The 27848-nt window shown below is 38.4% G+C and overlaps 1 protein-coding gene across 4 annotated transcripts in view; it reads right to left on the bottom strand.

Moving 5' to 3' along the window:
• Ythdf3 (YTH N6-methyladenosine RNA binding protein F3) overlaps positions 1-25754 on the bottom strand; it is a 33765-nt gene extending 8011 nt beyond the window's left edge. The window contains exons 1-6 of one of the 4 annotated variants that reach the window (XM_087897220.1): positions 25478-25754; positions 25041-25065; positions 21921-22066; positions 19570-19655; positions 6810-8408; positions 1137-1224 (exon numbers count right to left, since the gene is read on the bottom strand). In XM_087897220.1, coding sequence (XP_087753346.1) covers positions 1171-1224; positions 6810-8408; positions 19570-19655; positions 21921-21978 — 1797 coding nt within the window. In that variant the 5' untranslated portion in view covers positions 21979-22066; positions 25041-25065; positions 25478-25754 and the 3' untranslated portion in view covers positions 1137-1170. Of the gene's footprint in view, positions 1-1136; positions 1225-6809; positions 8409-19569; positions 19656-21920; positions 22067-23722; positions 23743-25040; positions 25066-25477 lie in introns of those variants that run through there. The other 3 variants (XM_087897221.1, XM_087897222.1, XM_085677295.2) reach the window with 3 other exon arrangements.
• Between the last annotated feature and the right edge of the window lie 2094 nt (positions 25755-27848).

The raw sequence follows: 27848 nt of genomic DNA, 5'->3' as shown, positions 1-27848 counted from the left end.
ACCAAGATGTAGGAAAAGTCTGTACTAACATTACAATGGACCATGACTGAAGTTAAAATAGCTAATAGACTCAATATTTCAGGAAATTTGCTAACTTATATGAAAAAACATTTGTAATGTGAGAAAAATCTATGCTCCAGGGTTGAACAGGGGATGGGGCTGTGGCCCAATGGGTAAAGGCAAGTATTGCACAAACTGATAACACTCCCAGAATCCATGTGGAAGAACTGCACAAAACTGCCCTCTGACAGGCACATGTGCATTATAATGTGCACAAACTCAATATACACATATGTGTGCACACATGCATGCATGCACGCACACCACACTAAATGGTGTTAAAAGAGTATGTAGGATAAGGACAGTTTCAGTGGATTAACACCCTATCCACTCAGATGTCAGAGCAAGTGTGATAGCCTTTCATCCTCCTCTACAAAACTAACTCTTCTATTAGAAAGCAAAGGACAAGAGAACGTAAAGAAAACAGAACAAGCCTGTAGTAAACAACAAATTCTAGATTATAGTGTCACTAGGAAAAGGGCAATGAGTATGCTTTGAATAAAGAGGTTGTTTGAACTTCCGTTTCTATTATATCACACCTGCTCTTTTTTACGCAGCCACAATATGATCACAATATGAACAGGTCCCAGTGCCTAAATCTACACTTACAAAGTAAGTATTTCAGTGGTTCATGAGATGGCTCATAGGTTTAAAGCACTTACAGGACACATGGCAACTCTCTAAGCCCACAATCCAAGATTCTAAAGTTATCCTGTACACTCTGAAAACACCCTACACTCATGTAAATATTTTTTTAATATTTCAAAACTTGAAAAACAGTCTACTAATATATAAACAAATAATTGCTTGGCAAAGATCAAATAAACTAAATGTGTACTACAGAAACAGGAAAAATGAAGAAGTTAACAGAAAAGGTTTTTTTACGAAGTGTTTCCTGAATGCTGGGCAAGCACCCTACCAAGAAGGTGCTTCTTCAGCCTGGTAAAGTAGCTCATTGTCAAAAAAAAAAAAAAAACAAAAACAAAAACAAAAAAAAAAAACCAAACAAGGTCCAGTAAGCTTTGAACTACATTCTGCCAAAAATGCCATGATTATAAAGCAAATCTTCCACATACCAATTGGATCTTCAGATGAGACTCTAGGCCCAGCTTAGATTGACACTTTGTAACCATCTAAAGCTGAGACTCCATCCAACACCGTGCCCTGATTTCTCCGAAAAAAAAAAAAAAAACTGTGCTAAGTCACTGAGTTTTATGCTATTTGGTAACCAGAGATAACTAATACAGTAAATATTGCGATCCATCAGCAGCAAGATCCTGTGCATGGAATAGCATATATTCAGAACTGAAAGGGGAAAAGAAGTCTTTCTAATTTTATTAGTATTCATTTCATGGGTTAAAATAGACAAGAAATATGCCTAAAGATTGGGGGAAGGGGCACTACTCTAAAATCAAGAACTTTGGTTTAATGCCAAGTCAATTTTTCCTGAGGAATGAAATCACATGTAAATTCCTTCCCATGAAATAAATACTTTGGTGATGTATATCTCAAATCCCAGCATTTGAGAGGCAGAGGCAGGTGGATCTCTGATCCATGCCAGTTTGAACTACAGAGTTCTATGATAACCAGGGCCTACACAAAGAATCCCTGTCTCAAAACAAAAAAGAAAAAAGACTTTGATTAAAAAAATACATCTTACATTTGTTTATTAAATTAAATGGTTTAAGGTACATTCCTATAATGCCACACTTGGAAGGCATAAGCAGAATTAAAAATTAAAAAACAACTAGAGTGAACCAGTGACTTAAAACAACAAAGCCTGCAATACGTATGATCCTCAATTAGCTGTGGAAAGCTATATATGAAATTTTCTTCAGCTTAATAATATGGATTCACAATTAAAGTATGGAAGAAATATCTCCCCGAAGGTCTATGACTAATCTGAACAACCAGAGAGGCCATTAATTCCCTGAAAGCTTCCCTTTTTTTGTTTTTGTTTTTTCGAGACAAGGTTTCGCTGTAGTTTTAGAGCCTGGCCTGGAACTAGCTCTTGTAGACCAGCCTGGTCTCGAACTCAAGAGATCCACCTGTCTCTGCCTCCCGAGTGCTGGGGTTTTTAAGCAACACTGGAATATAAGGTAACCACTACAAGCTGGTGGAGGGAGGGAAGATCAATGTCATAAAATGTTAACCAAAGATATTGTCATGCCAACAAAAACAAAAATAGGCCAGCTATTAAAACTAAAACTTAGAGCTGGAGAGATGCCTCAGTGGTGAAGAGCAAGGGGGGGGGCGAGGTTCCCAAAGGACCTGGGTTCAATTCTAAGCACCCACATGGTAGCTCACAAATCATCTTTAATTCCAGTCCCAAAAGATTTTATCCCTCTTCTGGCCTCCACAGGAACTGCACACATGGTAGACAGACATACACACAGGCAGAACCTCTGAATCCACAAAAAAAGGGTTAAATTAAAAAAAAAAATACACAGGCACACATAAAAAACCCATACCAAATTGTCCATTGACAATAAGAATTTATAAGAGTAAAAATAATATAGGATATAAAAAGCGATTCATTCAACTAAAAAAAACTAAGGATTACCTAGATGCCGGGTTCTCTGAAAAGGAAGGGGCAAAGCCCGACCCTCCTGTCTTTCCCTGAGTGAAAGACCCAGCCCTCCTAAATGGACATGGGGAAACACACCCACTGAGTCTGGAGTCTGTCAAAGCAGGATCTCATTTAATAGTATCAGGCTGGAACTTATATAGGGTTGTGATGGGGTTGAGAAGGTTGGGATGGGTTGAGGCGGAGCAAAGAACACAAGAGCCAATAATATTCTGCCACATTAGTGGTGGCTGGGCAGAGGCAGGCCTAGGTCAAGTAACCAGAGACACATCTCCAAACTCGAGCTAGGCTCAGGAAGTTACACTAGGCCCCACTAATTTCAAGTTAGGCTTAGAAGTTACACTGGGCCTCATGAGGCTCAACACCTAAACAGTCTACTACTGTGAGGATACTAACATTTATACTAGACAAATAGAGTCAGCTCTTCTCTATTTTCCTGTCATGTTCAAGGATTATATTAGCTTTACCAAAGGGGCAACATATACAAATAATTCTGGAAGCAAATCAAGATTGGGCAAGCATGCTTCCATTTTCAGATAAGTTTATCAAAATCAGTGTTACGTATCAGAACTTTAAATAATAAGCCTAAGGCACTAGTCCTTAAATTATCATAATTTGAATAAACTTCAGAAAGATAAAAATGGTCATGTGTCCCCCAATGTTCTACCTAGAACTGAACTTCTATAACTTACTGTTTGCACAAATGGAGAAATCAAATCAATAGGCAGCATTTACTAAATACAACTAACAACCAGTAAAAACTAGAGATTAGACCAGTAAGGAAAAAAATTCTAAGACACTCAAACTCTGAAAAGTCTTTAAAGCACTGGTTCTCAACCTGTGGGGTCACGACCATTTGAAAAGTGCAAGACCCACAGATATGCTCTTCGACCATCAGAAAACAGATATTTACATTATAAATCATAACAGTGGCAAAAATCAGTTACAAATTAACAAGAAACATAATTTTATGGTTATGTAGTAAAGGGTCTCAGCACTGGGAAGGTTGAGAACCATTACTTTTGAGACTCAAATTTACTCACTTGATAGTATCTTAATACGACTGCCTTTGTGAGGGCCCTACTACCTGATACTAAGAAATAAGAGAGCAAACGCTGCTCCTGCTCCTCTCAATCAGCCTCGAAACCTATCAACAAAGATTATCGACAGGTTTTTTTCTTCTTCCCATATTCCTTCCCTCTGCCAAGGATAGTGGTTTCCAATCATAAGCCCATTTTGTTTGCTAGACTCTTTCTGTTCTTGAGTAACAAATATGTTTAACTGAAAATATGTTCAGGATTCCTGTGGAGGGGCATTGTTCCAATATAACCAATAATTAACAGGGATTATCAGCATTTCAATTCTTTTTTTAATTTTGTTGAAATGTCTCTTTCAACCTTTCTTTAAAAAACTATGGAGGCAGCCAGGCAGTGGTGGCACGTGTCTTTAATCCCAGCACTAGGGAGGCTGAGGGAAGTGGATCTCTTAAGACTTGAAGGCCAGCTTGGTATGCAGAACAAGTTCCAGGACAGTCCGAGCTATTACACAGAGAAACCCTGTCTCAAAAACAAAACAAACCAAATAAAAAAACCTATGAAGACTCAGGCTTTACCTACCTGAGGAATGTAATTCTATACTCCCTCTTTGCACTCTGAAATAAGATTTCACTTTTCATTCCTAGGGTCAGAGAGGAGACACTGTTGATTACCCTGCTTATCTTTCCTTTGTAGTATCTTTCATTTAGGAAGTTTTAAATATTTTTCTCCTTTCATGTCTTTTATCATTTCAAACTAGCCTGCTAATCATGTGGGAATCCCATTATTCCACCCGGAAACATGGGTTTAGGAAAGTTTCCTAAAGTATCTTTTACACTGATTGTTTTCTTCCTGCTTCTTAAAAAACACAGACCACTTCTCTTTCCACTGTATCTTTTTCCTTTCCTATTTTCATGTCTATTGCTCTGCATCTGGTTAACTTTTCCAATTTGAACTTCTGAAACTTAAACAAGCTCTAACATGGGAATATAGTCACATTAAACTGCTAACTAACCTACTTTTTTAAACTATGATAATCATATTCTAAGTTTTCAATAACACTTTTTAGTATTCTACTCCAATTATGTAAGAACAGGAATCCTTCCGACAAGGAAAACTGTAACTTTTGTTTTATATGTGTATAATGTATGTGTGTATATATGTATGCATGTATGTATATAGCTGCTTGTTTCTGAAGGATCTCTCTGTATAGCCAGAGCTGTACTGGAAGTCTCAATGAATAACAGACTGGCCACAAACTCAGAAATCGCCTGCCTCTGCCTCTTGAGTGCTGAGATTAAAAGTGTATACAACTACACCTGGCTTCTACATTTTAAACTATCTTTTGTTCCACAAATTATCCAATTTTTTTATCTTGGTCCTTTCATGAAACTTCATTTTACTCAAATATAATGAAAACCGGCTGTTCAAATCTAAAAATGTGTGCACATCAATGAGTTAGTACCTATATAAATACTGATGAAAGATTTTTCTTGCAGCTTCAAATTTCCCTGAAATTTCTCATTCTGAAATAAGAGAACCTGACATGTAAACTTATATGGCAGAAAGGATATGCCAAGTTGGCTCCTCCACAGGAATCTTGTTGACTAGAAAAACAAGCTGGAGAACCCTCATTGCCAAAATAATTATGAGTGGGGAAAACTCAGTAAATAAAATATATATTAGAACATCAAAAATAAAACCAGAACTAAATTTTCAGACTAGGTAGGAAAGGGATGTAAAAAAAATGTACTTGGTGGTAGAAGAAAGAAAAAGCTTCTATGTATTTCTTTGCCATCTTTTCTCCTGGACAATCTTATCTCACTTCAACAGACTCAGCTACAGAAAAACAAAAAGTTCCAAGTCTGATTCCCATGTCTCTCAACTGTCTAAATTAGGAAGGCCCCTACCTGTATTTCTCAAAGATCCTAAAATAAGCATATCCCAAATGACATCTTTACCTATATCACACCATCCACATTCCAAATTGTTCTCCTGATCCACTGTCGTATAATAGCAATTACAATCTGACTATTACTTAACCGATAAGCTAAAAAGACAGCCTGGCAACTTCTGATCCTTATTTTCCTCACTTCCCTCATTTGACTAGGAGAAAATTCTATTTAGCAATTCATTTAAACAGCTCCTACAAAGGTGCAAACAGCAGTCTGAATCACTCCAAAGCCAAGTTTCTAAATGTTCAGCACAGCAAAACTGGCACCAGCATCACCTAGGGTGCTTGTCAGAAATGTAAAGTCCTTACCAAATACAAAAAAGGGGTGACACTCCAATAAATACTTCTGAGTCTAATGGTTTAGAAACCACTACAGATCCTTATCTCAACAGAATTCACTACTGAGTGCTCAATGTTAGCTGAAGAAGTTTTCTCTGCTCCACATATGTAAGAAGTCATATGATATTTGAGTTCATACAAAGAAATGAATCAGTGCTGTGTTTTCATGAAGAAAGAAGTGTGTGCCTTAACATTAAATTTCCCACAAATATTTCCACAGTGGCTAATGTTATTTACTCTTGCTTACTTTCAATAGAAACTTAAGTGTACTAAAATTCATTTCCTACCCTTCCCATTCCCTTTACATTTAAAATCAGGCCCCCCAGTTGATGTTTAGTTCTGAAGAGAAAGCAACTCAAGCCTGTCTTACCTTGGGACCACATTCCAGGCTTATACAAATATATGTAAACTCAGAAAGTCTCCCCAAGTCTCACAGAAAGTGTGCTAACAAGAGAAAATCAAATACTACAGATCGAATTCGAAAGGTCATACCCTTCTAATTTCCCACCCTAATGTCAAATTCTTGCTCTATTTTGTTGGAAATGTTTCGGTTCTATAAATTATATACTATAGTTTTACATAACACACACACATACACCACCTTTCTCTTAAAACAAAGCACTAACAAATACTTGAGAATACAGCAACATAACAGAGCAGGAACTAGAAGGGCTGCAGATAAGAGGTAGATTAGAGTTTTGTTTTTTAAGCTTTTGATTTCTCTCAGAATAAAGTTCATAAACTGTAACATTCAGAGGCATAAAAGAATGTCATCCCATGCACTCCACCCATGAGGATAAATCCTCACACAAAAGATTACTGGATTTGTACTTACCCTTCGCATGGCTTCCTCCTCCTCTTGACGCTTTTCATAATGTGCAAAGTCATCAAAGATTGAGGTGGTATGCTTGAAAGTAGCAATTATTTTAAGCACTTGCTTTGCTTTCTCTAGGGGTACTTCTTGAGTGTCCCTTGAATTGGTTACTGGTTTGTTGTCATTATTTTCTAAGCGAATATGTCGTAATTGGTTATTGGGAACATCTTTGACAAAGATCCATTTAACTTCAAATTTGCCCTTCCACTTATCCTGAGACCAGACACCAGCATATGCATTATAGTCCACAACAGACTTCATTTCAGCCACTCCACAAAAATGTCCACTGCCATTCACACTGAAGAGCAAATAGAGTGGGCCTTTCCCATTCAGGGAACGATAAGCTGCATCCAAACGCTTATTACCATGCTCAGTACTACACCAGATAGAGTACTTAATGGAACGATGTATATCATCCTCAGAATAGCTCTTAATTATAAACACACGTCCATTCTTCAGGTTCCAATCAAAGTCTTTGGGATTATAGTTGTTTATGGCCTTTAGTTTTTCCAGCACTGGATGCACCTCTACACTAGCAGGTGAAGCACTAACAGGTACAACACCTAAACCAAAGTTTTCATTGCCCGCTCCATTATTCTGGTTGAAGCCAGTTCCCCTATTCCGAGGAGCTACCCAGCGATTCTGCAGTTGAGGCTGTTGAGACTGCACTTGGTGAGGCTGGGCCTGTGGCTGAGGTCCTTGTTGCTGCTGTGGTTGTGGTGGCTGAGGCTGCTGTTGAGGCAGTTGGCTTTGCACCAATGGTGGTGGTTGAATTAATGGCTGAGGCTGCTGGATTATAGTTTGAGGAGGCAGAACTGGTTGGGTTGGTGGAGCCTTTACCACTGACCCCTTTTCATCCCAAGTTCCAATATTCATGTTGTGTTTTATAGGAGGTGGTGGCACAGCAGAACCCCCAATGCCCACATTGCCCTTGGGTTTAAGTTTCGGTTGAGGTTTGGCAGGCTTTCTGGCAATAGCAGCCCAAGAAGTTGGTTTAGGTGCTGCACTGCTAACAGGGGGCACATTATTGGTTGCAATGCTAGTCATACCACTGCTGCTCAAGGCTGTACCTACAGTTTTTGTCACTGCAGCCGTCAGGTCACCACCAATTTTCAGTCCAGTCATGCCTTGCTCAATACTACTAATGCCAGGCACCTTACTCAAAGTATCATTGCCAAATCCAGCCTGTCCATCAGTAATAGCTCTCCCAAGAGAACTAGGTGGATAGCCATAACTGCTACTATAAGCAGAATTTTGTGTTGATTGTCCCTGAGATCCACTTGTCCCCCATGTAGAGAAATCAGCATTACCAGGAAAAAAGTTAAATCCATGTTGACCAAGAAATGGAGGGGTATTTCCTAATGCCCCTGGTTGACTAAAAACACCATCTGGTATATAATGATGCTCTCCATTACTCATTTGTCCATAGGTTGTCAGATACGGCATAGGCTGGTCTCCAGCCGTGGACCATGCTGCTTCCCCAAGAGAATATGGAAATCCAATGGATGGAGCATAGTAACTAGGCATATATGGATCTGACATTGGTGGATAGCTGTTATTCTGCAAAACAGAAAACCATAATCAGTAGTGAAATGTACACTTGAGAAGAGAAAAAGGTTATCTGAAATACTGAAAGCAGTTTTAAGTGAATGAAAGAGATGTCCCTAGTCAACATAATTAAAATTTCAAATCAATATTATCAGCAGAAATATTTACAGATGAGTACCATCACCCTTAAGACAGTCTTGCTGCCCAGCTGGACTCAAACTCACTCTACAGAAGACTGGCTTCAATCTCACAATCCTTCTGCTTCTCCTAAGTGCTAGGATTAAGCATATAAAACTATGTCAGTGGTAATTTTGAAATATTACAAAATTATGGCATTTTTAGGCAGAAAATGTAGGAGTAAAATAAAGATTGTGTTTCTGTCACAATTTTAAAATACTGAAATTTTTACAAAATGCTAATAAGCTTTACAGGTACAAAATTAAAATGTACATACAAGATTTAAACAAATTTGGAATATTATGTCAAACAGAGGAATTAAATTGCAGTCTTTATGATGGAATCAAGTACTGCCACTTAAATTTTGTACTTAATTAAGAAAAAAGTGTAAAAATGCTGTATCTGAGAAGAAAAATCAGTATCATGCCTACACCATGAAACACAATTAACTGTTTTACTCTCCTCTACTTTAAAGACAAAATACAATAAAATATACTCTTCATCTTAATGCTGCTCTCAGAAGACACAGATTTTTAAAAGAAAATCCCATTGCCAATAGGGAGACTCCAGAGGCTCTCAAAATAACAGTCTGTTGCTATAGCACTTTGGCTGCCCATCAGAACTAGATGATAAGACCCCACTACTGAAGACAACGTACACTTTCAGTTGCAGTAATCAAGAAGTCAAGAAGGAAATAAATTAGAAGCGTCCTCTCTTCCTCTACTTGATAGCTTGCATAGTGTAAGACGACATTGGATCTTATGGGAGGAAGGCATCAAGTATGGACCCAGCTGTAGACCTTTCAAGTTGCAATACCAACCTGCCAGACAAGATGCCTTCAATGGTACAACACCGGCATGACTGTTATGAGGGGTAACCAACAGCTTGCTGCTCGGGTAGATTTAAAGCCTGTCTGCACCGCATGACATGGCTGGGGAGGTCACAGGCCCTAAAGAAAAACCTACTACTGTTCCTTTTCTGAATAGATATGGTGTCAAAGTATTTATTCTCATAAATTAACAATGCTTTCAGCATTAGTCAGAGAAGCTTGTTTGCAACAGGTAGCAGTTAATACAGAGAATCCATAACTGGTCCAAGTGCTAAGAGGTGATACGTGCTTAGCACTAAATGGGGTATCTGTATCACCCTCTCCAAGGCTCTGGGAATACCATGAATGGAGAATGCAAAGAGTCTAATAGCCAGAGGATAAAAAGTACAGGGGAAAAAAAATCTATCTTCTGGACATGGCATAGCTGTTATACCTAGGAACTCTCAGGAACAGTGGCTATCTAAATAAGATCTGCACAAGAATTAGGCCCAGATCGTTATATCATGGATGGGGAAGGGAACACTCATAAGGTCCCATAACTCTCAAGTGAGTTATAGGAAGATAATGGCTGTTGGGGTACAGGAATCCTCTACCCAAGCTTATACAAGCAATTTTAAATGTCTTATACAGAAAGAAAGGAAGAAGGAGGGGGGAGGTCTTGTTAAGAAGAGACTACACAGGAGAGGAAGGGGATAAGAAGGTAACAAGGAGAACCAAAGTTGTGTGTGTGCGCACGCGCAAGAGAGAGAGAGAAAGAGTGAGAGAGAGAGAGAGAGAGAGAGAAGGGGGGTAACAGGAGCCAAGGGAACAAACACCCATTCAACAAAGACAAAATCAGATTATTAGCACATAGATCTACAATCATCCCAATACCAAAAGGTGTTAGAAGAAAAACTCCAACCTAAGGTTAACTACCACCATGAAAACCATAGGAAATATCAGAACAGCAAAGTCAAAATGGAAACACTCTCTCCCTTATCTCTCTCCACCACAACCACAACAAAAACAAGAAAATAATGGGAAAAACAATTATTTGTCATTAATCTCTCTCATTATCAATGGACTGAATTCCACCAATAAAAACAGACTAACAGAATGGATGAAAAGCAAGACACAACCTTCTGCTGCATCCGAGAAACACACCTGAACATCAAAGATAGACATTACCTCAGGGTAAAGGGTTGGAAAAAGATATACCAAGAAAATGAACCTAAGAGTCAAGCGGGTAGCCATTTTAATATCTAATAAAATAGACTTCAAACCAAAAGTAATCAAAAGAAAGAGGACACTACATAAGCCACCAAGATATAACTGAATTTTTAACATCTATGCCCTAAATACAAGGGTACCCTAATCTGTAAAAGAAACACAATTAGAGCTAAAATCATACATTGACCCTCACACATTGATGTTGGGAGACTTTAATACCTCACTCTAATCCAGATAGAAACAAAGAAATGCTGGAGCTAACGGACTTTCTAAACCAAATGAACCTAGAAGATATCTACAGTCACACAAACACTTTTAAAAGACTACACCTTCTTTTCTGCATCTCAAGGAGCTTATTCAAAACTGACCACTATGTGGGATTCCCCTCTGTATGCTGTGAATACCACTGGTTAATAAAAAAAAACTGCTTTGAGCCTATAGCAGAGCAGGGCAGAAAGAATTAGGTGGAGAAAACTAAACAGAATGCTGGTAGAGAGAAGGCAGAGTCAGAAAAGTCATGTAGCCCCTCCGGAGACAGACACCAGAACTTCACCCAAGTTCCGGTGAGCCACAGTCTCATGGTGATACATAGATTAATGGATATGGGTTTAGTTTAGGATATAGGAGTTAGCCAGAAATACGCTTAAGCCAAATAATATGGTTTCTGTTGATTACTTCAGGGTTGAGCAGCTGGGAACAAACGAGCAGCCTCATACTATAGACCACGTACTCAAGACACAAAGTAAGTCTCAACAGATACAAGAAAACCAAAATGACACCCTCCATCCATTCAGACCACCTTAGATTAAAGCTAGATTTCAACAAAAGAAACAGAAGCTCTACAAACTCATGGAAACCGAACAACTTTCTACTCAAGGAACAATGGGCCAAAACAGAATAAAGACAGACTTTCTAGAATTGAATGAAAAATAGACAAGCCACATGCCTTTAATCCCAGCACTTGGGAGGCAGAGGTTTGCAGATCTCTGTGAGTTCAAAGTCAGTCTGGTCTACAAGAGCTGGTTCCAAGAACTGCTCCAAAGCTACAGAAAAACCCTGTCACAAAAAAACAAAAGAGAGAGAGAGAGACCCAAAAAGAGAAAATTGCAAGTTATGATCAAACTCAGGGCTGAAATCAGTAAAATAAAAACAAAGAGAAAAACACAAAGAATCAAAGAAATGAGTTGATTCTTTGAGAAAAATCAGTAAAACTGACAAACTCTTACCCAAACTAATAAAATCAGAAACAAAAAGGGAGTTACAATAGCAGACACCAAGGAAATCCAGAGAATCATAAGAATATACTTCAAAAACCTATATTGCATCCAAATGGAAAATCAAAAAGAAATGAATCATCTTTTCAATAGATACTGCTTACCACTGGTACAGGAAAAACATTTCTGAACAGACCCCCCTTAGGACAAGCAGTAAAACCAACAATTAAGCAATAGTACCACATGAAACTAAGAAGCTTCTGCATAGCAACGGACCCATTAATATCACAAAATGGCTCCCTACAGAATGAAAATTCACCAACTCCAGAGCTGAAAAGCACTAATATCCAAAATATATAAAGAAGTCAAGAAACTAGATAGATATAAAAAGCCAAAAAAATCCAATTAAAAAATGGGGAACAGATATATACAAAGAATTCTCAATAGAGCAATCTCAAATACACTTAAAATCATTAGCCATCAGGGAAATGCAACTCAAAACTACTTTGAGATTTCATCTCACACCTATCAGAATGGCTAAGATCAGTAACGCAAATGACATCACATGCTGGAGAGAGTGGAGCAAGGCAAACACTCCTCCACTGCTGGTGGGAGCACAAACTTGCACAGTCACTATAAAAATCAATAAGGCAACTCCTCAAAAAGTTTGGAAATGATTTACCTCAAAATTCAGCATACCACTTTTGGGCATATACCCAAAAGACACTCTATCACACTACAAGGACACTGCTGCTCTACTCATAATAGCCAGAAGCTGGAAGGACCTAGACATCCTTCAACAAAAGAATGAATAGAGAAAATGTGGTACTTTTATACAAGGGAGTATTAGTTGTTAAAATGACATGCAATTTGCAAGCAAATGGATGGAAGTAGAAAAAGAAATCACTGAGTGAGGTAACTCACTCAGTATTGACATTAGCCATTAAATAAGTGATAATCAAGCTACAATCCATAGATCCAGAGTGGGCAGGTATTGATGAAGGGTTCAGAGGGAACACATAGATCTCCCGAGAGGGAGAAATACAATGACCTTTACGGGTGGACTGGGACAGGGTTTCACCACATTCCCCTGGCTGACCCAGAACTCACTCCACTAAACAAGGCTGGTTTCAGAGATACTCCTGCCTCTGAGTGTTGGGATTAAAGGTGTCCACTACTACTGCCCAGACAACATATCCATTTCTTAATGTTTTTCTTTTTAATAAATTTTTATTAATTCTCTGACACTTAGGATTTTTTTTAAAGTCATTTGCAGCTGCCTCTCTCAACTCTTCTTAGGTTCAACGCCTTTCTCTTGTTTCAAAATTTAATTTTATGTCTCATTTAAAAATTTTTTTATTCATTATAAAAAGTTACAGACTTATAATTCTCCTTAAGAAAATTAGTTCGTCACTGGATCAGCATTCTCATTTATAAGTAGTATTAAATATCTTATTTTCTTGTAGAAATAAAATTTATAAAAAATGTGCAAAATTCAAGTATACCTATGGAACTGAAACCAGTGTCCAAATATAGACCGTCTTTCACTAAAAATTTTCAGTTCTTAATTTTGTCTTGACCTCCAGGGACATTTTGATGATTCTTTTTCTTTTATGAATCAAGTGTTTAGAGTTATATATATTTATATGGTTATGATTCATGAATATACAACATGGAATGATTATATCAAGGGATTTAAACTATACCCTAAATAGTTTTAATAGTATTTTTATGCTGTGAAAACTTGAAATTTCTACCACTATCAGTTTTGGAATGAACTAGTTATTAACTATATTTATCACACTTTGGCTTCTTTATACATTAAGAGAAGCCATAAGAATCAAGAACCCACTCATCCACACATTCAAGAGTTCTGTAAAAATAAAATGAAAGCTATAATTCATATGTCCATGACCCATGTAGTCCCTGTGCTTGGATCTTCAGTCTTTGGAGTTGATAGGATCCTTGCTCAGTTGACTTAGAAGGCCTTGTTCTCCTGTTGTCCTCAGTTACCACCTACCCTACCTACTCTTCTTGCTCTTCCCCTGAGCTCTGAGGGGAGAGAATTGATGGCAATATACCAATTAAAGCTAGATGTTCTAAGATCTCTCTGGATTATGTCTGACTGTGCGTATTTGTTCCCATGTCTGCAGGAGGACGCCTCCCTGATGATGGCTGAGTAAACGGCTGATCTATGAGTATAGCAAATATCACAGGAGTCATTTTATTGTTACTTTTTGTTGGTGATGCTTAGACTAGTTGTATTTGGTTTTATCAGATCTTTGAACTGTCTGTCTAGTCTCTGGTTCTTGGTCACCTAAGCAGTATGGGTTCCAGCTCATGAATTGGCCTTAAGTCAAATCACATATTTCTTGGTTACTCCCATAAGCTTTGTGCCAACATTGCCCTAGCAAATATTTTAGTTAGGAAGATTGTAAAAATTTCAGATGGGTTGGTTTTTATGTTTCTCTTGGTAACCTGGAGAGTATCTTCCCATACCAAAGACGCTAGAACATGGGGGTAAAGGTTCTTTGTGGACACCAGCTCAAATTCTTCATCGTCAGTGAGTTATGTGGGTGTCGTCATCAATGGGGTCTTGTTGGCAGTTTGTGGAGGGCAGCTTATTATCTTGGCAGCAGCCTGGGTTGTTTGGGGATTTTCATGTGTCTGTTATACCAACTTCAGTTAGATGAAATGCAGTCCTGGTATTGGAAACTTAGTGGTGAGAAGAGATGGCCAGTTGGGACTCGATCTTTCTCATTAGTTGGAAAATTAATGAGAATTGACTACATATGTTAAGGAGTTTTCATTGTCCTAGGTTTCCTTGCTGCTCCTCAAATGCCCCTTACATCTAGTTGCCTCTCCCAACATTCCCTCCCTCAGCTCCTCTTCTGCTCCCCAACTGATCCTTCCATTTCAGCTCTCACCCCCTTTTCCCAGTCCACTCATAAAGTTCATCTTATTTCTCCCTCTCAGGAGATCTATGTGTTCCCCTCTGAACCCTTCATCAATACCTGCCCACTCTGGATCTATGGATTGCAGCTTGATTATCACTTATTTAATGGCTAATGTCTATATAACGTCAATGAGTGAGTTACCTCATTCGGTTTTTTTTTTAAATATTTATTTATTATGTATACAACATTCTGTCTGTGTGTCTGACTGCAGGCCAGAAGAGGGCATCAGATCTCATTTCAGATGGTTGTGAGCCACCATGTGGTTGCTGGGAATTGAACTCAGGACCTCTGGAAGAGCAGGCAGCGCTCTTAACCGCTGAGCCGTCTCTCCAACCCCTCGGTGGTTTTTTTTCTACTTCCATCCATTTGCTTGCAAATTGCATATCATTTTAACAACTGAGTAATACTCCCTTGTATAAAAGTACATTTTCTCTATTCATTCTTTTGTTGAAGGACGTCTAGGTACACACACAAAAAAAGTACTTCAGACTCCCAACTTCCAAGCCCAGAATGGTAGCATGCAAATATGATACTAATACATGTGGAAACTGATGGGCTCAGAGCCAAAGCCAATGTGGGCTACATACATCAAAGCCAATCGCAAACAAACATACACAAACAAAAAAGCTCTCCTGATTTCAGAACCAATGGGTTAGTGATTTTTTCTGTATCTATAATGATTTTATTTACTTTCTTCTATTGGTCATTGCAAAAACTGAGATTTACTGCAAAAGCACTGTCAAGGCAATAATCCCAGTACCTGGGAGGCTTAAGTTTGAAGCCAGCCAGGGCTACAAAATAACACTATCAAAATACAATCATACAGGTGTCGTTGTGTTAAATATAATAAAATCTGTGTTTCACCAACTGCAATTCTTCACTCTGCAATTCTACCAAATAGCCTTAACACATGCACTCACTTAATACTATGTCATGAATCTCTCGTCCCTGCCAAATACCATCATACCAGTGACTAGGGACAGAAAGATGAAGACCTCATTCTTTGCACTGGAATGCTACACAATACAGCAACAAAAACGGACCCTCCAACTTAACTAGCACACCAGCAAAGAGCTAACTCATAAATATAAAACTCCACAGTGTAATGAGTTTGAAGGTTTACATTAAAAAAAAAAAATAAGGTGCTTATTTTTGGTTTTTTGTTTTTAAGAAATCAAAAAAAAAAAAAACCCAATTTCAGAAAACGGCTGTCTTATTTCCCAAGGATGGGCAATGCTGACTAAAGATGAGCTAAAGCATGCAAGTCATTTTAAATGCACTCATATGACAAATACAGCTACTTGTGAAACTCTAGTAGTGGCTTTATGTGTGCTTTATTTTTTGTTTTGATTTTTGTGAGACAATCTTACTATGAAGTGCAGGCTAAATGCAACTTCACTTAGGAAGTTCTAGGAGTACACCATCACATCTGGCAGGTAATTTTTTTTTTATTATTAGTATTGACAATCACAGAATCAGACATGGATTTTGGACTGTGGAGTGTAGTTACTGAAACACCAGTGGAAAAATCACAGCAATACCCAGTCATCGTTAAAATACAGGGCACAATGCCAAAACAGAATAAAACTTAAACATAATTATTTTCTCAAGCCTCCACTGGGAAAGCATAAGGACTGGTTTAGTGTCTTGGGATTCCACTTGGTTTGTGGTATGTACCTACCCCTCTGCTAGTAATATACTTACTATGCACACACTCCTCTCCAATCAATGCAACCAGCAACCTCAGAGCCACACCCACAGAGAGGATATGTTTCTATTCTTCTAACAACAATGAAACGTGGAAAGTTTCTATTCGAAAGTATGCTCAATGCATTCTACTCTGAAGATCAGAGGAGAGATCCAGCCAGGGCTGATCTGGGGTACATGAAGAGTAAAACAAAACTGTATCCTTTTAGGAATTATACTCTTAAATCTACTTTATTCCTATGTATATGACAAAATTAGATGCATATGGAAAGAAATATGCACAATGGAAAAATTATTGTATGACCTAATCAATCAAAATAGAGAACCAAGCAAATTACACCCTTAGCAATCAGCCCATCCTTCCTTTAGACCTTATAAAGAGAGATCTCAGACAGCAACTTGAGATCTTGAATATTTTCACTCATGTACCTGGCTGCTCCCTTGCACCATATGCTAAATTTTTCTACTGCTTTGCTTTAAATAAAATTTCCTTGCTACTTTTGCAAATCAGCATGGGTTTTAATTTCAATTCTGTGAATAAATGGCCAAGAATCTGGAAACATAAAACACCAATAAATAATGTATAACAATAATAATAATAATAATTAATTAATAAATAAATAAATAAATAATGTATTTTCAATTTACATGGCATCTTTACCAAAAGGGCAATTGAAACATGAAACCTGGACTCTATTACCACATTACTCTGAAGATTTACAGGGAACCAATGATCTGTTTCCTTCCTTCTTTAAAAAATAAAACACTATAAAATGGAAGAAGTATAGTGTCAGAGGAGTAAGATCAACATTTTTAACACAATCCTACAGTTAGCCGATATTAATTAGATTTAAGCGCAGAAAACAACTTAAATCACCAGGAGAAATTAAAGCACCTTTCCCACCAGATGATTCATCTTTGTTACTTATACTTTTTAAAATTACATGAAGGGATTAATTTTAAAGGCACAATATGTGGAGCTGGAGAGTTGGCTCAGCAGTTCCTGCTTTTCTGGAGAAGCCATAACTTATGGTGAACAACTCACAACTTATAACTCCCAGGTCCCGGGCTGGAGAGATGGCTGAGAGGTTAAGAGCACTGACTGCTCTTCCAGAGAGGTCCTGAGTTCAATTCCCAACAACCACATGGTGGCTCGTCAACCATCCAAAATGAGATCTGATGCCTTTTTCTGGTGTGTAGGCATACATGGAATGTTGTATACATAACAAATAAATAATCTTAAAAAAATATTAAAAAAAATAACTCCCAGGTCCCAAGGATTTAACACCCTCTTATGGCCTCTCCAGGACACACACACACACACACACACAATATATATTTGCACACATACACATAAAAATAAATCTTAAAAAGAATCTCACAATCTATCCATTTAACTTTAGCTAAATCAGGACTGCAAGAAATTAATTCATTAAATACCTGAACAACTTTATAAAGTTTGTCAATCATGTTTACTTGAGCTATTCCAGCAATACACTTAGTTTCCATTAAACTAGCAATACCCAAGTTACTTTTATAATTCAGCTAAGAAATTCTGATTTAAAATTACATAACTGCCCTTTAAGATTTTAGACAATTTTCCAATTTTTTCCTATACAACAAACCTAGTTTCCTAGTTCTGTATTGTTAATGCTTTCAAATGCACGCCTTGTTAGAGGTAATCCTTTTTGGTCCTGTGGAAAGACACGGTGACATCTTTTCCACCCCTTCCTGCCAAGCACTCACAAATTCTACCACTTGTTTCCACTCCTCCTAATTTATTTACTCCTCTCTGATACACACTAGGAATCTAAGACAGCACACAAAGTAAGGCAGATGAGGGCGACGGAAGCCATCACTTCTCTAAGCTACAAATCAAGTCTACACTCCACAAAGCAGAATCTTTTGTTCAAATTGTCTAACGAATCACTTCTATGGGAATACTTAGTGCCTTTTCCTCTTACGCTTTTAAAAGAATCTAGGTTAAAGTTACAGAGCACATTTTTCAAATATCATTTTACAAGTGGAAGAAACTACTAGAAATTTCATTCCAGAATATTCTCATGAACTGGTAAAGGTTGAAATTTTGTTTTCAAAATTTGATTCTACCAGTGACCCAAATTTGACAATAAACATAACGGCAAAAATTTTATCAAAATGTAAAATATCTTCATTTTATTGCTTCTTAGAATTTAAATTATCCTTATGAACAAATTCTCAGAAGCTACTAGGGGCTAGGCATGTGGCTTAATTGGGGTACATGTCTTAGCATGTACACTATCACAGATTCAAATCCCTGAATTTTGAGTGGGGGGGGGTACTGATGATCTATACTTAATCTCCATGTTCACAATAAGGAAGTATTTGTAAAGTCCTTAATTCTATTCTCTAATACTGCCAAATTAAAAACTGCAATAACTTAATGAAATTCAAATTTGAATATCTTAAAAGAAAATATACTTAACTAAAGTTGTAAGACACAAACTAATCATTATCCAGTGAAAGTTTCCAGCTATTAAGTCTAATCTGCTTTAGTTAAAATATGTGGCTGTAGCAGGCAATAGCAGAGCACTTCTTTAATCTCAGGACTTGGGAGGCAGAGGCAGGTGGATTTCTGAGTTCAAGGCCAGCCTGGTAGACCAAGTGACACAATGGACAGACAAGGCTACACAGAGAAATCCTGTCTTGAGAAGGGGGAGCAAGAGAAGGGGAGGAGAAGAAAGGGGAGGAGAGGGGAGAGGAGCAGAAGGAAAGAGAAGAGAAGGAGAAAAGGAAAGGAAAAAGGAAGAGGAAAAACATGGTTGCAATAGTAAAAGATTAAACCATGTTAATATTCAAAAATTCTAAGCATACTATATAAAAATAATACTCATTTTTAAATATCTTAGAACCTCATTCAGTTACTTATAATCCTAAAAGTAGTCTCCAATGCCATAAACCTTCAAGTGTTTTTCACCACATGGAGGCAAATTTCACACTACACTAATCTTGTATTCAATTAGATGTCTAGTTGGAAAAAAAAAATCAGTAAAAGCTAATAGAAGTTTAACTTCTTAAATCTGAATCTGCAGAAAACTTACCTGATTTGTCTGGCTACTTAAGTATGGCTCAAAATCATCATCATTTACAGCATCTTTTTGATGAATCGAACCATTTTGTACTGAAACTAAAAAACATATTTGTATTAGAAATGTAATCCTTATAAAATTTATAGCACAATGTTAACATTTCAAACACTTTTCAAGCCAACTCTGAAAAAAATAGTACAGAATTTCTTGCTGTTTTATAGATTTAAGAACTCTCTTAAGGATAACCTTTAGAAATAATGTGTGCCAAAGAAAACTTAGAAATCCCATGATCTAAAACCCAATATTATATAAACCATATCTATATACTCTCCTTGATCAAAATCTTAAATATACCAATTTCAAAATTGTAGTAAGCAAAGCAACACAGAAATGTTGGGAAGGCTCCCTAAAATTGTGTATGACTTTAAAATAACTTTAAGTAATAATGTAGATAATATATTTGAGTATGTGACCTAACTTTGTAAAAGTCTATTAATTTGATAAAGGTAAGAAAGTTTTTCTTACCAAAACTGGGTCTTCTTCCTACATTACCAGGCTAACCCTGAATTCTCAATCATCCTACTTCAGCTTGTGAAGCAATGGGAATACAGGCATACATACAACACCACGCTGAGCCTTCAAATAACTATTTATGACCTGAAGTTCCAGTAAATTACTTAAATGTCTCCAAAGTGGTTAAAATTCATGATTATGAAAAATCTAGAAAGGGCTAGGTCTGATGCCACATACTGGGTACCACAGCACTTGAAAAATAGAAGCAAAAGGAGAGCAAGATAAAAACCAGTATGGACTACACAGACTGGGCTATGTAGCAAGACCCTCTCATCAAAAAGGAAAGGCCTTATGTTGTTTTGGTTTGGTTTTTGGCAGTACTGGGGGTGCCAACCCAGGCCTCATGTACATTATGTAAGCACTCTAGTTAAAATCTATAAGACTTTGATTCTCTAATAAATGTGTGTGCACATACCTTGATTCTCAAAGACTAACAACTCACTGGTGAAATTAGCATGCACTGAGGTTTTGTGTTCAAATCTAAACACCAATAAATAAGACTTTCACATGAAAGTAAAACTACAATTAAGACACCAAAGATGATGATGATTACTCATGAAACACATGAGGAAACAAACTAGAATGTAACACTAGTTCAAAACTACTTTATACACTGTAAAAAGACATATTTTGTAGTCAAGAAAAAAATACATTTGGACACTGTCCCAGTAGTGCCTGGGTATAGCATATAAAACCACCTCCTAGATTTCAATTTCAGGTCTACTACCGAGGAGGCGAGTGGTCTCCAGTCATGATTTGAGCTCATTAACCTAATAATAACTCAGGTTATTCAGTGCCTATTTCATTTCATCTTCGTATGAGATTACTATATTAAATAATCTTTTATACTAAATGCTGCAATACCCCAAATAAAACTAAAAATTATTCTAAACCAGAAAAACAGACAAAGGTTACTGGAAAAGTATCTGATACAGTAGCAGTATTTGTTATTGAAACATGAAATAAAAAAGAAAAGGCAATTTGTGAGGGATGTCAATCTCTTAGAACTACTGCTCAAAACTACAATGTCACAATGTATCGCCAAGTAATATGGAGTTAAGTTTACCAGAGCATCAACTCTAATTTTGTCCTAAGTGTACATTACCTAAAATGTAACATTAGTGAGCAGTGGCTTATGAGCAAAGATCTATTAAATCCCTTCATTCTTCATCCAATAATGTTCAGGGATAGCTCAAAAGTAAAACTACTCTGAGCCTGAAGGCTTCAGAGCTGACCTCTATGGCCCAAAGATCAAAAGGATCCTGACTCCACTTAAAGATTTAACAGTGTTTCATAATGACTTCACCAGGGTCAGGTTTGGCTAAATGGGTTCCAGAATTAAAATATATAACAGACTGATACACTTGTTCTTCCCATTGGTTTGACTATTCCTTTATCAACAATAGTGATGAACAGTCTTTTATTTCTTGAAGGCCCCCCCCAAAAAAGTTGCTGATGACTAGAATAGACTATTAAACTAGTATGAATATCAGCCTGAATTTAAAACAATTATTTCTATCTCTTGTATCCATCAGTTCTTGGTTATCTAGTCCGTACTGCTAACATAATCAAAAAAGTATCCATTTAAAGGCTCCTAATAAGATACTAACTAGCCCTTTAATTTCAGAAGCATACTTTCTTTAAACAACTGTTTCATAAGATTTTAGCTGTTGATCATTACTTAAGGACAATCTAATGCCTTAGAGACTGAAAGTCACTGAACATTAATGAAATCTAAGCCACTTCTATATTGTGTAAAAGTCTTCAGGGAAAAAGAACAGATGACTTACATGATTCTTCGCCTGTTTCCTCTGCCCTATGAAGCAAAGTCAAATCAAGATAGAACATGGGCCTTAGAAGCCAGGTGATTCTCTGCTCTGGTCCTGACTACATCAAGTTAGGAAAGTCAACAGATGTGTGCATCATGTTTTCCCACCTACAAAAACAGCGACAATACCATATACCCTCTATCTCCTTACAGGAATGTTGTGAGGATTAATAATAGTATGAAGCCAAAATAATGATAGTATGGTGTTTTGAAATCATTTCTTGGGAGGGACAGAGAGAAGACACAACATCATATTGCTAAAATACACTAATTTTCTGAAACATTCAAACAACCAATTTCAACCTAATTCTTTTAAACTGCAGTTGTATAAAATGATGTACGTGTCCCTCCTACAAAAGGAATAAGGAGGAGGAAAAAGAACCAATTTCCACGTGTTGCTTACTTATATAAACTTAAGGAACAAAAGAAAGGAAGGAGGAAGACCTAAGAGGACATCTGGACACACAAATGAAGACACAGCAAGCAAAAGTTCTTGTTAATAAAGAAAATTATGGACCAACAAGTAATTATTCTTACATTTTAACTATCTTTTGGTATCATCTTGCCAAGTGTAACAAGCAGTTCTGAAATTTTACACAGAAAAGGTTTTTCTTAATTTAAAAAAGGAATATGTAAAAGTAAGTATACCAAAAATTAGGAATTACATTTCAGAAATATTTTTGTCTTTCCAAATAGACTGACAGAACTCCTTTTCATTCTTTTAGTCCAATAAGCCTTAAGGATATGCTTAAAAACACTTTGCAGAAAAAGACACTAAAGCCAGCTCTTAGGCTAACAATGTCAACTAAAGGTAATTCATAAAAGAAGTAGCATCTCGGAATTCATATTAAGTCAACTAGTTTAAAAATCTTAACCAATAGCAACTTCTAAGGAACATAAAGTTCTTAAACTCTGAAACTCAAAATTATTATCTTTACAGTTGTAAAACGAGAATAGTTACAGTTTCTGCTTAATAATAGAACACAGACTTACTATAAGACAATTTCACTAACTTAAAGTAAGTCAGCTAAGACAGAAGTTTTTCTCAAACACACAAAAGCTCCTAACTGCCATGTGTTATCAATCCTGACTTGGCTTGTAATGTATTTGTAAACTTACAATGGTTCCTATCATTTTATAATGGTTCCAACTTACATGATGTTAAGCATACCAATACTTTTGGACCAGCAGAGCTTTTCTTCTCTTCCTCAAAAGAGGATAAAAAAATAATCCAACAGATAGCATCTAGAGCAATAAGCTGTTGTAATTACAATATCTTAACAACACGACTTACAGTCACCCTTCTTTTGTTTATAGAAGAGAATTTTTAAAAAAAAAAGTGCAATGTGCTCAACAAACTTGGTAACTCAGTAGCTACATGTTTAAGAAATCCCAGCCTTCGTCCTAGAATAAAACTATAAATTGAACAAAAAGAGTCAAAGAAAAGCTGGGAGAATAAAGAACAAGAACTATCCAAAAACCACAATGTGTATGTGTAGCTACATATCAAATCAGAAGTGACATTATCAATTAAAAATTCTCATATAAAAATGCAGTCACCAGGTGATGCAGCCTGTGGCTGTCTTCCGTATTTGAGACAATTTATAAGTAACTGGTGTGTGACAACAGGTCACTAGGCCACACCAAAGTGAAGTGATTCCTGAGTAAACCAAACTCATGAAAATCCAGGACAAGCTTACAATACCCAATCTATATGGTGGTCTACATTTCTTATCCAAAAAGAATTTCACATAAGTCACTTACCTTAAAATGCGTAACAAAACACTTAGCACTTCAAATAGCCTTGCATAGTTCTAGGATAAAACAGTTTACACTAGGCAATAATGACCACAGATTTCACAGATGGTCAGATTAGCCAAAAGAGAAAAAGAAATTTCTTTTAAATTTACAAATGTTTAAGAACTATTTTTAAGTTAACCTCTAATTCTGAAGTTTAAAATTATAACTAAAATTCTGTAAGTTAATTCCTAAATGTTTATGTGCTGAAAGAAAACATTAATTAAAGTAAAGCAGTAAGTTTGTTACCTACACACTTCAATGTGTCTGGCATATACAAATTCTTATATAAAATGCAGCATAACATGAAGGAAATTATTCTGTGAAGAACATAATTATTTTCCAATTAACCAGCATTGCCACATAAAAACCCAGGAAAAAAATTTAAAGCATCAAAAGAAACATGAAAGTTACACCTAAAGGGCTACTGCAGATCTTATTTTCTAAGCAGTACTTGGTTACTGGGGAAAAAAACAGGAAGTATAATTGTACTGAGTGTCATTTCCGGCACTGCAAAACGTTATAACTATATACTTCATTGGAATGTTCTTTAATTGGCACCACCCCAAGAAAGGAGTTATTGTCCTATACTAGTATCACATGATTCATGTCATAATGCTTCAATCAGCTGACTACTGAGTTCCACGGGCATAAATACAAACTACATTTCTGTTTTAAATGTTTTACTTTTAATGGTAGTTTTTAAACAGTAAGTCATATAATGCTGGCAATACTGCACAAATAATTTCCTTCTCAGGTCTTTGTAAGACACACCTTGCAGTCAGGGCTATACAATGAGATACTTGTTGTTAGGAGTTAGTTCTGTACTGCTGTTGCCTCTTTGCAAGCAACTTTTATGGATCAGTGATTAACCGTACGATTTTCATTCATGTGACATAGAACGCCATGTGAACTGCAAGTATAAATGTTATCCAGACATTTCAAACAGAATGTCCACTTCAAGAACGTACTTAAAACTAGACACAAATGTAGAAAATTGTGACCTAAGTTATGTAACAAAGATAAAAGAAAACTAATAAAGAAATATCTTACGTTTACTGAAATACAAGCAAGACAGCTGTTTATTCTTGCAGAACTTCGGTTTCTACAAACGTAGCTCCAAACCCAGGAACTACCTAAATGTTAGCTGTCTTAGCTGCGATGGATGTTTTTCTAACCTTTACATTTAAGAAGAAAAGCAAAAACAAGACAGAAGCCGCTGGCGGTTTAAAAATAACATCAGGGCAACATCTGAGAGCAAAAAAAAATAAATAACCAAACTCACCTTTATTTCCTTGCCCTTTAGGTCTCTGGAGCAAGACGAAAGATGTGGTAAAGGGAGGGGGGGAGGAGAGGAAAGAAAAGTGTGTTAATCAGAGACATTCTCGGAGACAAGTTATTCAGAACAATCCGCGTAGGAGTGAACCCCTCCAGCTCCTCCGCAGCCACTCCGCCCGTCCGCCTCCCGCCGCCCCTCCGCAGCGCTGCCAGCGCCCGCCAGCCGCCAGCTCGGGGCCCCGGCGCGGCCACCGGGACATCCGGCCCTCGGAAGGCTCCCGGGCGCCGGCCGCGGGCTCCGTCGCCAGCACGCACGCCGGCCTGGGCGGCAGCCGCTCCGGGCAGCCTCCGCCGCGCCGTTACAGGGCCGCCGGCGGCTAGAGGCGCGCGAGGGTGGAGCTCTGCGGCTCGGGCCTTGGCCGAGCCCGGGCCCTGCTCCCTCACCTGATCCACGCTAGTGGCTGACATTCTTCACCGCAAGCCGAGAGGAGGAGCCGCCGCCGCCGCCGCCTGGGCCTCTCCGCGAGCACTCACAGCAGTCGGCTGCCGCCCTCGTGAAGCTCTGCTCCAGCCGCCGCCGCCGCTCGCGGGGACTCCGGGAAGCGGGCTCGCGCTCGGGAATCGCCGAAGGGGCCCGAGCTCGCCGCCGGCACGCCGCTCGTCCCCGCTCGCCCTCCGCTCCTCGGGCCCACAATGGCGGACCAGCTCCCGAGCCCCACTTCCGCTCCGGGCCGCCCTGACCTTCCGCTATCCAGTCTGACGTCCACGCACACCTCGCAGTTCCTCCCCCACTCCCGCCACGGACCCTGGCTCCGCCCTCGCCGCTCACGTCATCGGACCGGAGGGCGGGGCACGGGGAGGGAGGGGAAAGCTGCCGTACACGAGACGCATGCGTGGGCCGGAGCGCGTCGGGGGGCGGGCGGGCGGACCGGCGGCGTGGGCCTTCGGGTTCCAGCAGGCGGAGCGCAGCGTGGGGTGCTCCGGTGCCGATCCCGCAAAGCCAGCGCGGGGTCCGGGACCGCGCTCTCAACCGCCGCTTTGTTCCTCTCGGCTCGCCGCGGTTTTGGTCTTTATGAATACAGTGGCCCTCCGAGAAAGAGTTGCCAGACTTCCGAGGGGAGAAAAAAAAAATTGTTAAAAATTCCACTAGGAACTAGTACTGTTACTTTCTTACCAGTTGGCAAAAACAAAGGAGGTCGATCATTTAAGCTTTTGATATTTTTATTAAATTCCCTTCCAAGGAAGATTTCTTTACAGGTGCGGCGTGGACTCCTAGTAAAGAACCGATATACATAACTAATCCCATCCTTTCAAAATCACCCAGTTTAAGAGGTAACTTATAAAACAGAAAATTAGAAAAGCACGTACACGTGCTGTCGTGGTTTGACAATATTTAGAAACACTAGGTTAGGTCTGTTTTTCGTGTAAATCCTCAAATGGCATTTTTTGTTTGTTTTTTCGAGACAGGGGTTCTCTGTGTAACAGACCTGGCTGCCCTGGAACTAGCTCTTGTAGACCAGGCTGGCCTCACTCACACTCACAAAAATCCGCCTGCCTCTGCCTCCTGGGTGCTGGGATTGAAGGCGTATGCCACCACTGCCGCCTGACTCGCAAATGCCATTTTTAAGGTGTGGTAAATCCAAATCTCTTCCTCTTCTGTTCTAATCCCAAACTGTGAATCCTTCAATGTCCCAAGGTTTCTCTTTACTCTCCAGTGTTTTGCCTCATCTTCCTCTTCCCAGTTTGAGTTTTCAGCGTTTATTGGAAGAGGCAGTAAGGTGGGAAATTTAAACTACACAAGAGAAAGAGCAGGAAAGCTCCTAAGAAGTTTGTCTTTGGAATCCCATGAATCTCAATTGAATTCTTACCTGGCAATGATTTGTTTATTGCTCCTGTCTGAAAAGCATTGGCTTTGGAATTCCATGAATCTCAGCTTGAATTCTTACCTGGTAATGATTAGTTTATAACCTTGTAAAAGTTACAGAACCTAAACGTGGCTTCAACAAGTATAATCAGTGGCATACCCGAGCTCCCCACAACCGTGGCCTTGTAAAGCTAGTTCTTACTTCCTTTGCTGAGCGAGTCCCAGCATCAAAATTGTAACTTAGTATTCATTAAATGTCAGGCATAGTAATCGATTGAATATTCAGCATATGTTGTATGTTAAGTCCTGTTGTAAAAATTGAAGACCCGATGAGGTACTTAGGAGCCAAAGGCAGGCAGATCTCAGTGAGTTTGAAGATAGTCTGGTCTGCAGAGTGAGTTCCAGGACAACCAGCCAGGGCTATGAAAAGAGACTCTGTCTCAAGAAAAAATAAATAAATAAATAAATAAATAAATAAATAAATAAAATTAAGGTTACAAAATAAATCCAAGGCTAGAAAGATGGCTGGGCAAGTAAGAACTATATGAGTTCTGTATCTGGAACCGATGAGATAGATACAGAAAACCAACCACTTCTAAAAATTTTCCTCTGATCTCCACATGTATATCCACACACATACAAATAAAAAATTAATAAATACATGCATGCATACACACAAATAATGGGCTGAAAAGATGGTTGGTCTATCAGTTAAGTGCAAGTACTGCTTTCACAGAGGCCTGCAGTTCAGTTCCCAGCACCTACCCCTTGTGATTCAGAAACCCCCATAACTCATCTCCAGGGGTTGGGTGTTACCCTCTGGCCTTCACTGGAAGCTACACTGGTGTTCACATACCCACACAGAGACACATGCAGCATCTAGGGATATAAGTAGTGACAGAAGACTTGCCTAGACTGTGAAGGTCGTGGGTTCAAGCTCAGTCCCTAGTA

The sequence above is a fragment of the Myodes glareolus genome, chromosome 16, assembly GCF_982192425.1.
Source record: "Myodes glareolus chromosome 16, mMyoGla1.1, whole genome shotgun sequence".
Lineage (NCBI taxonomy): Eukaryota > Metazoa > Chordata > Mammalia > Rodentia > Cricetidae > Myodes > Myodes glareolus.
The sequence above is the reverse complement of the archived record's forward strand: the minus strand, read 5'-3'. Positions and strand labels throughout refer to the sequence as shown.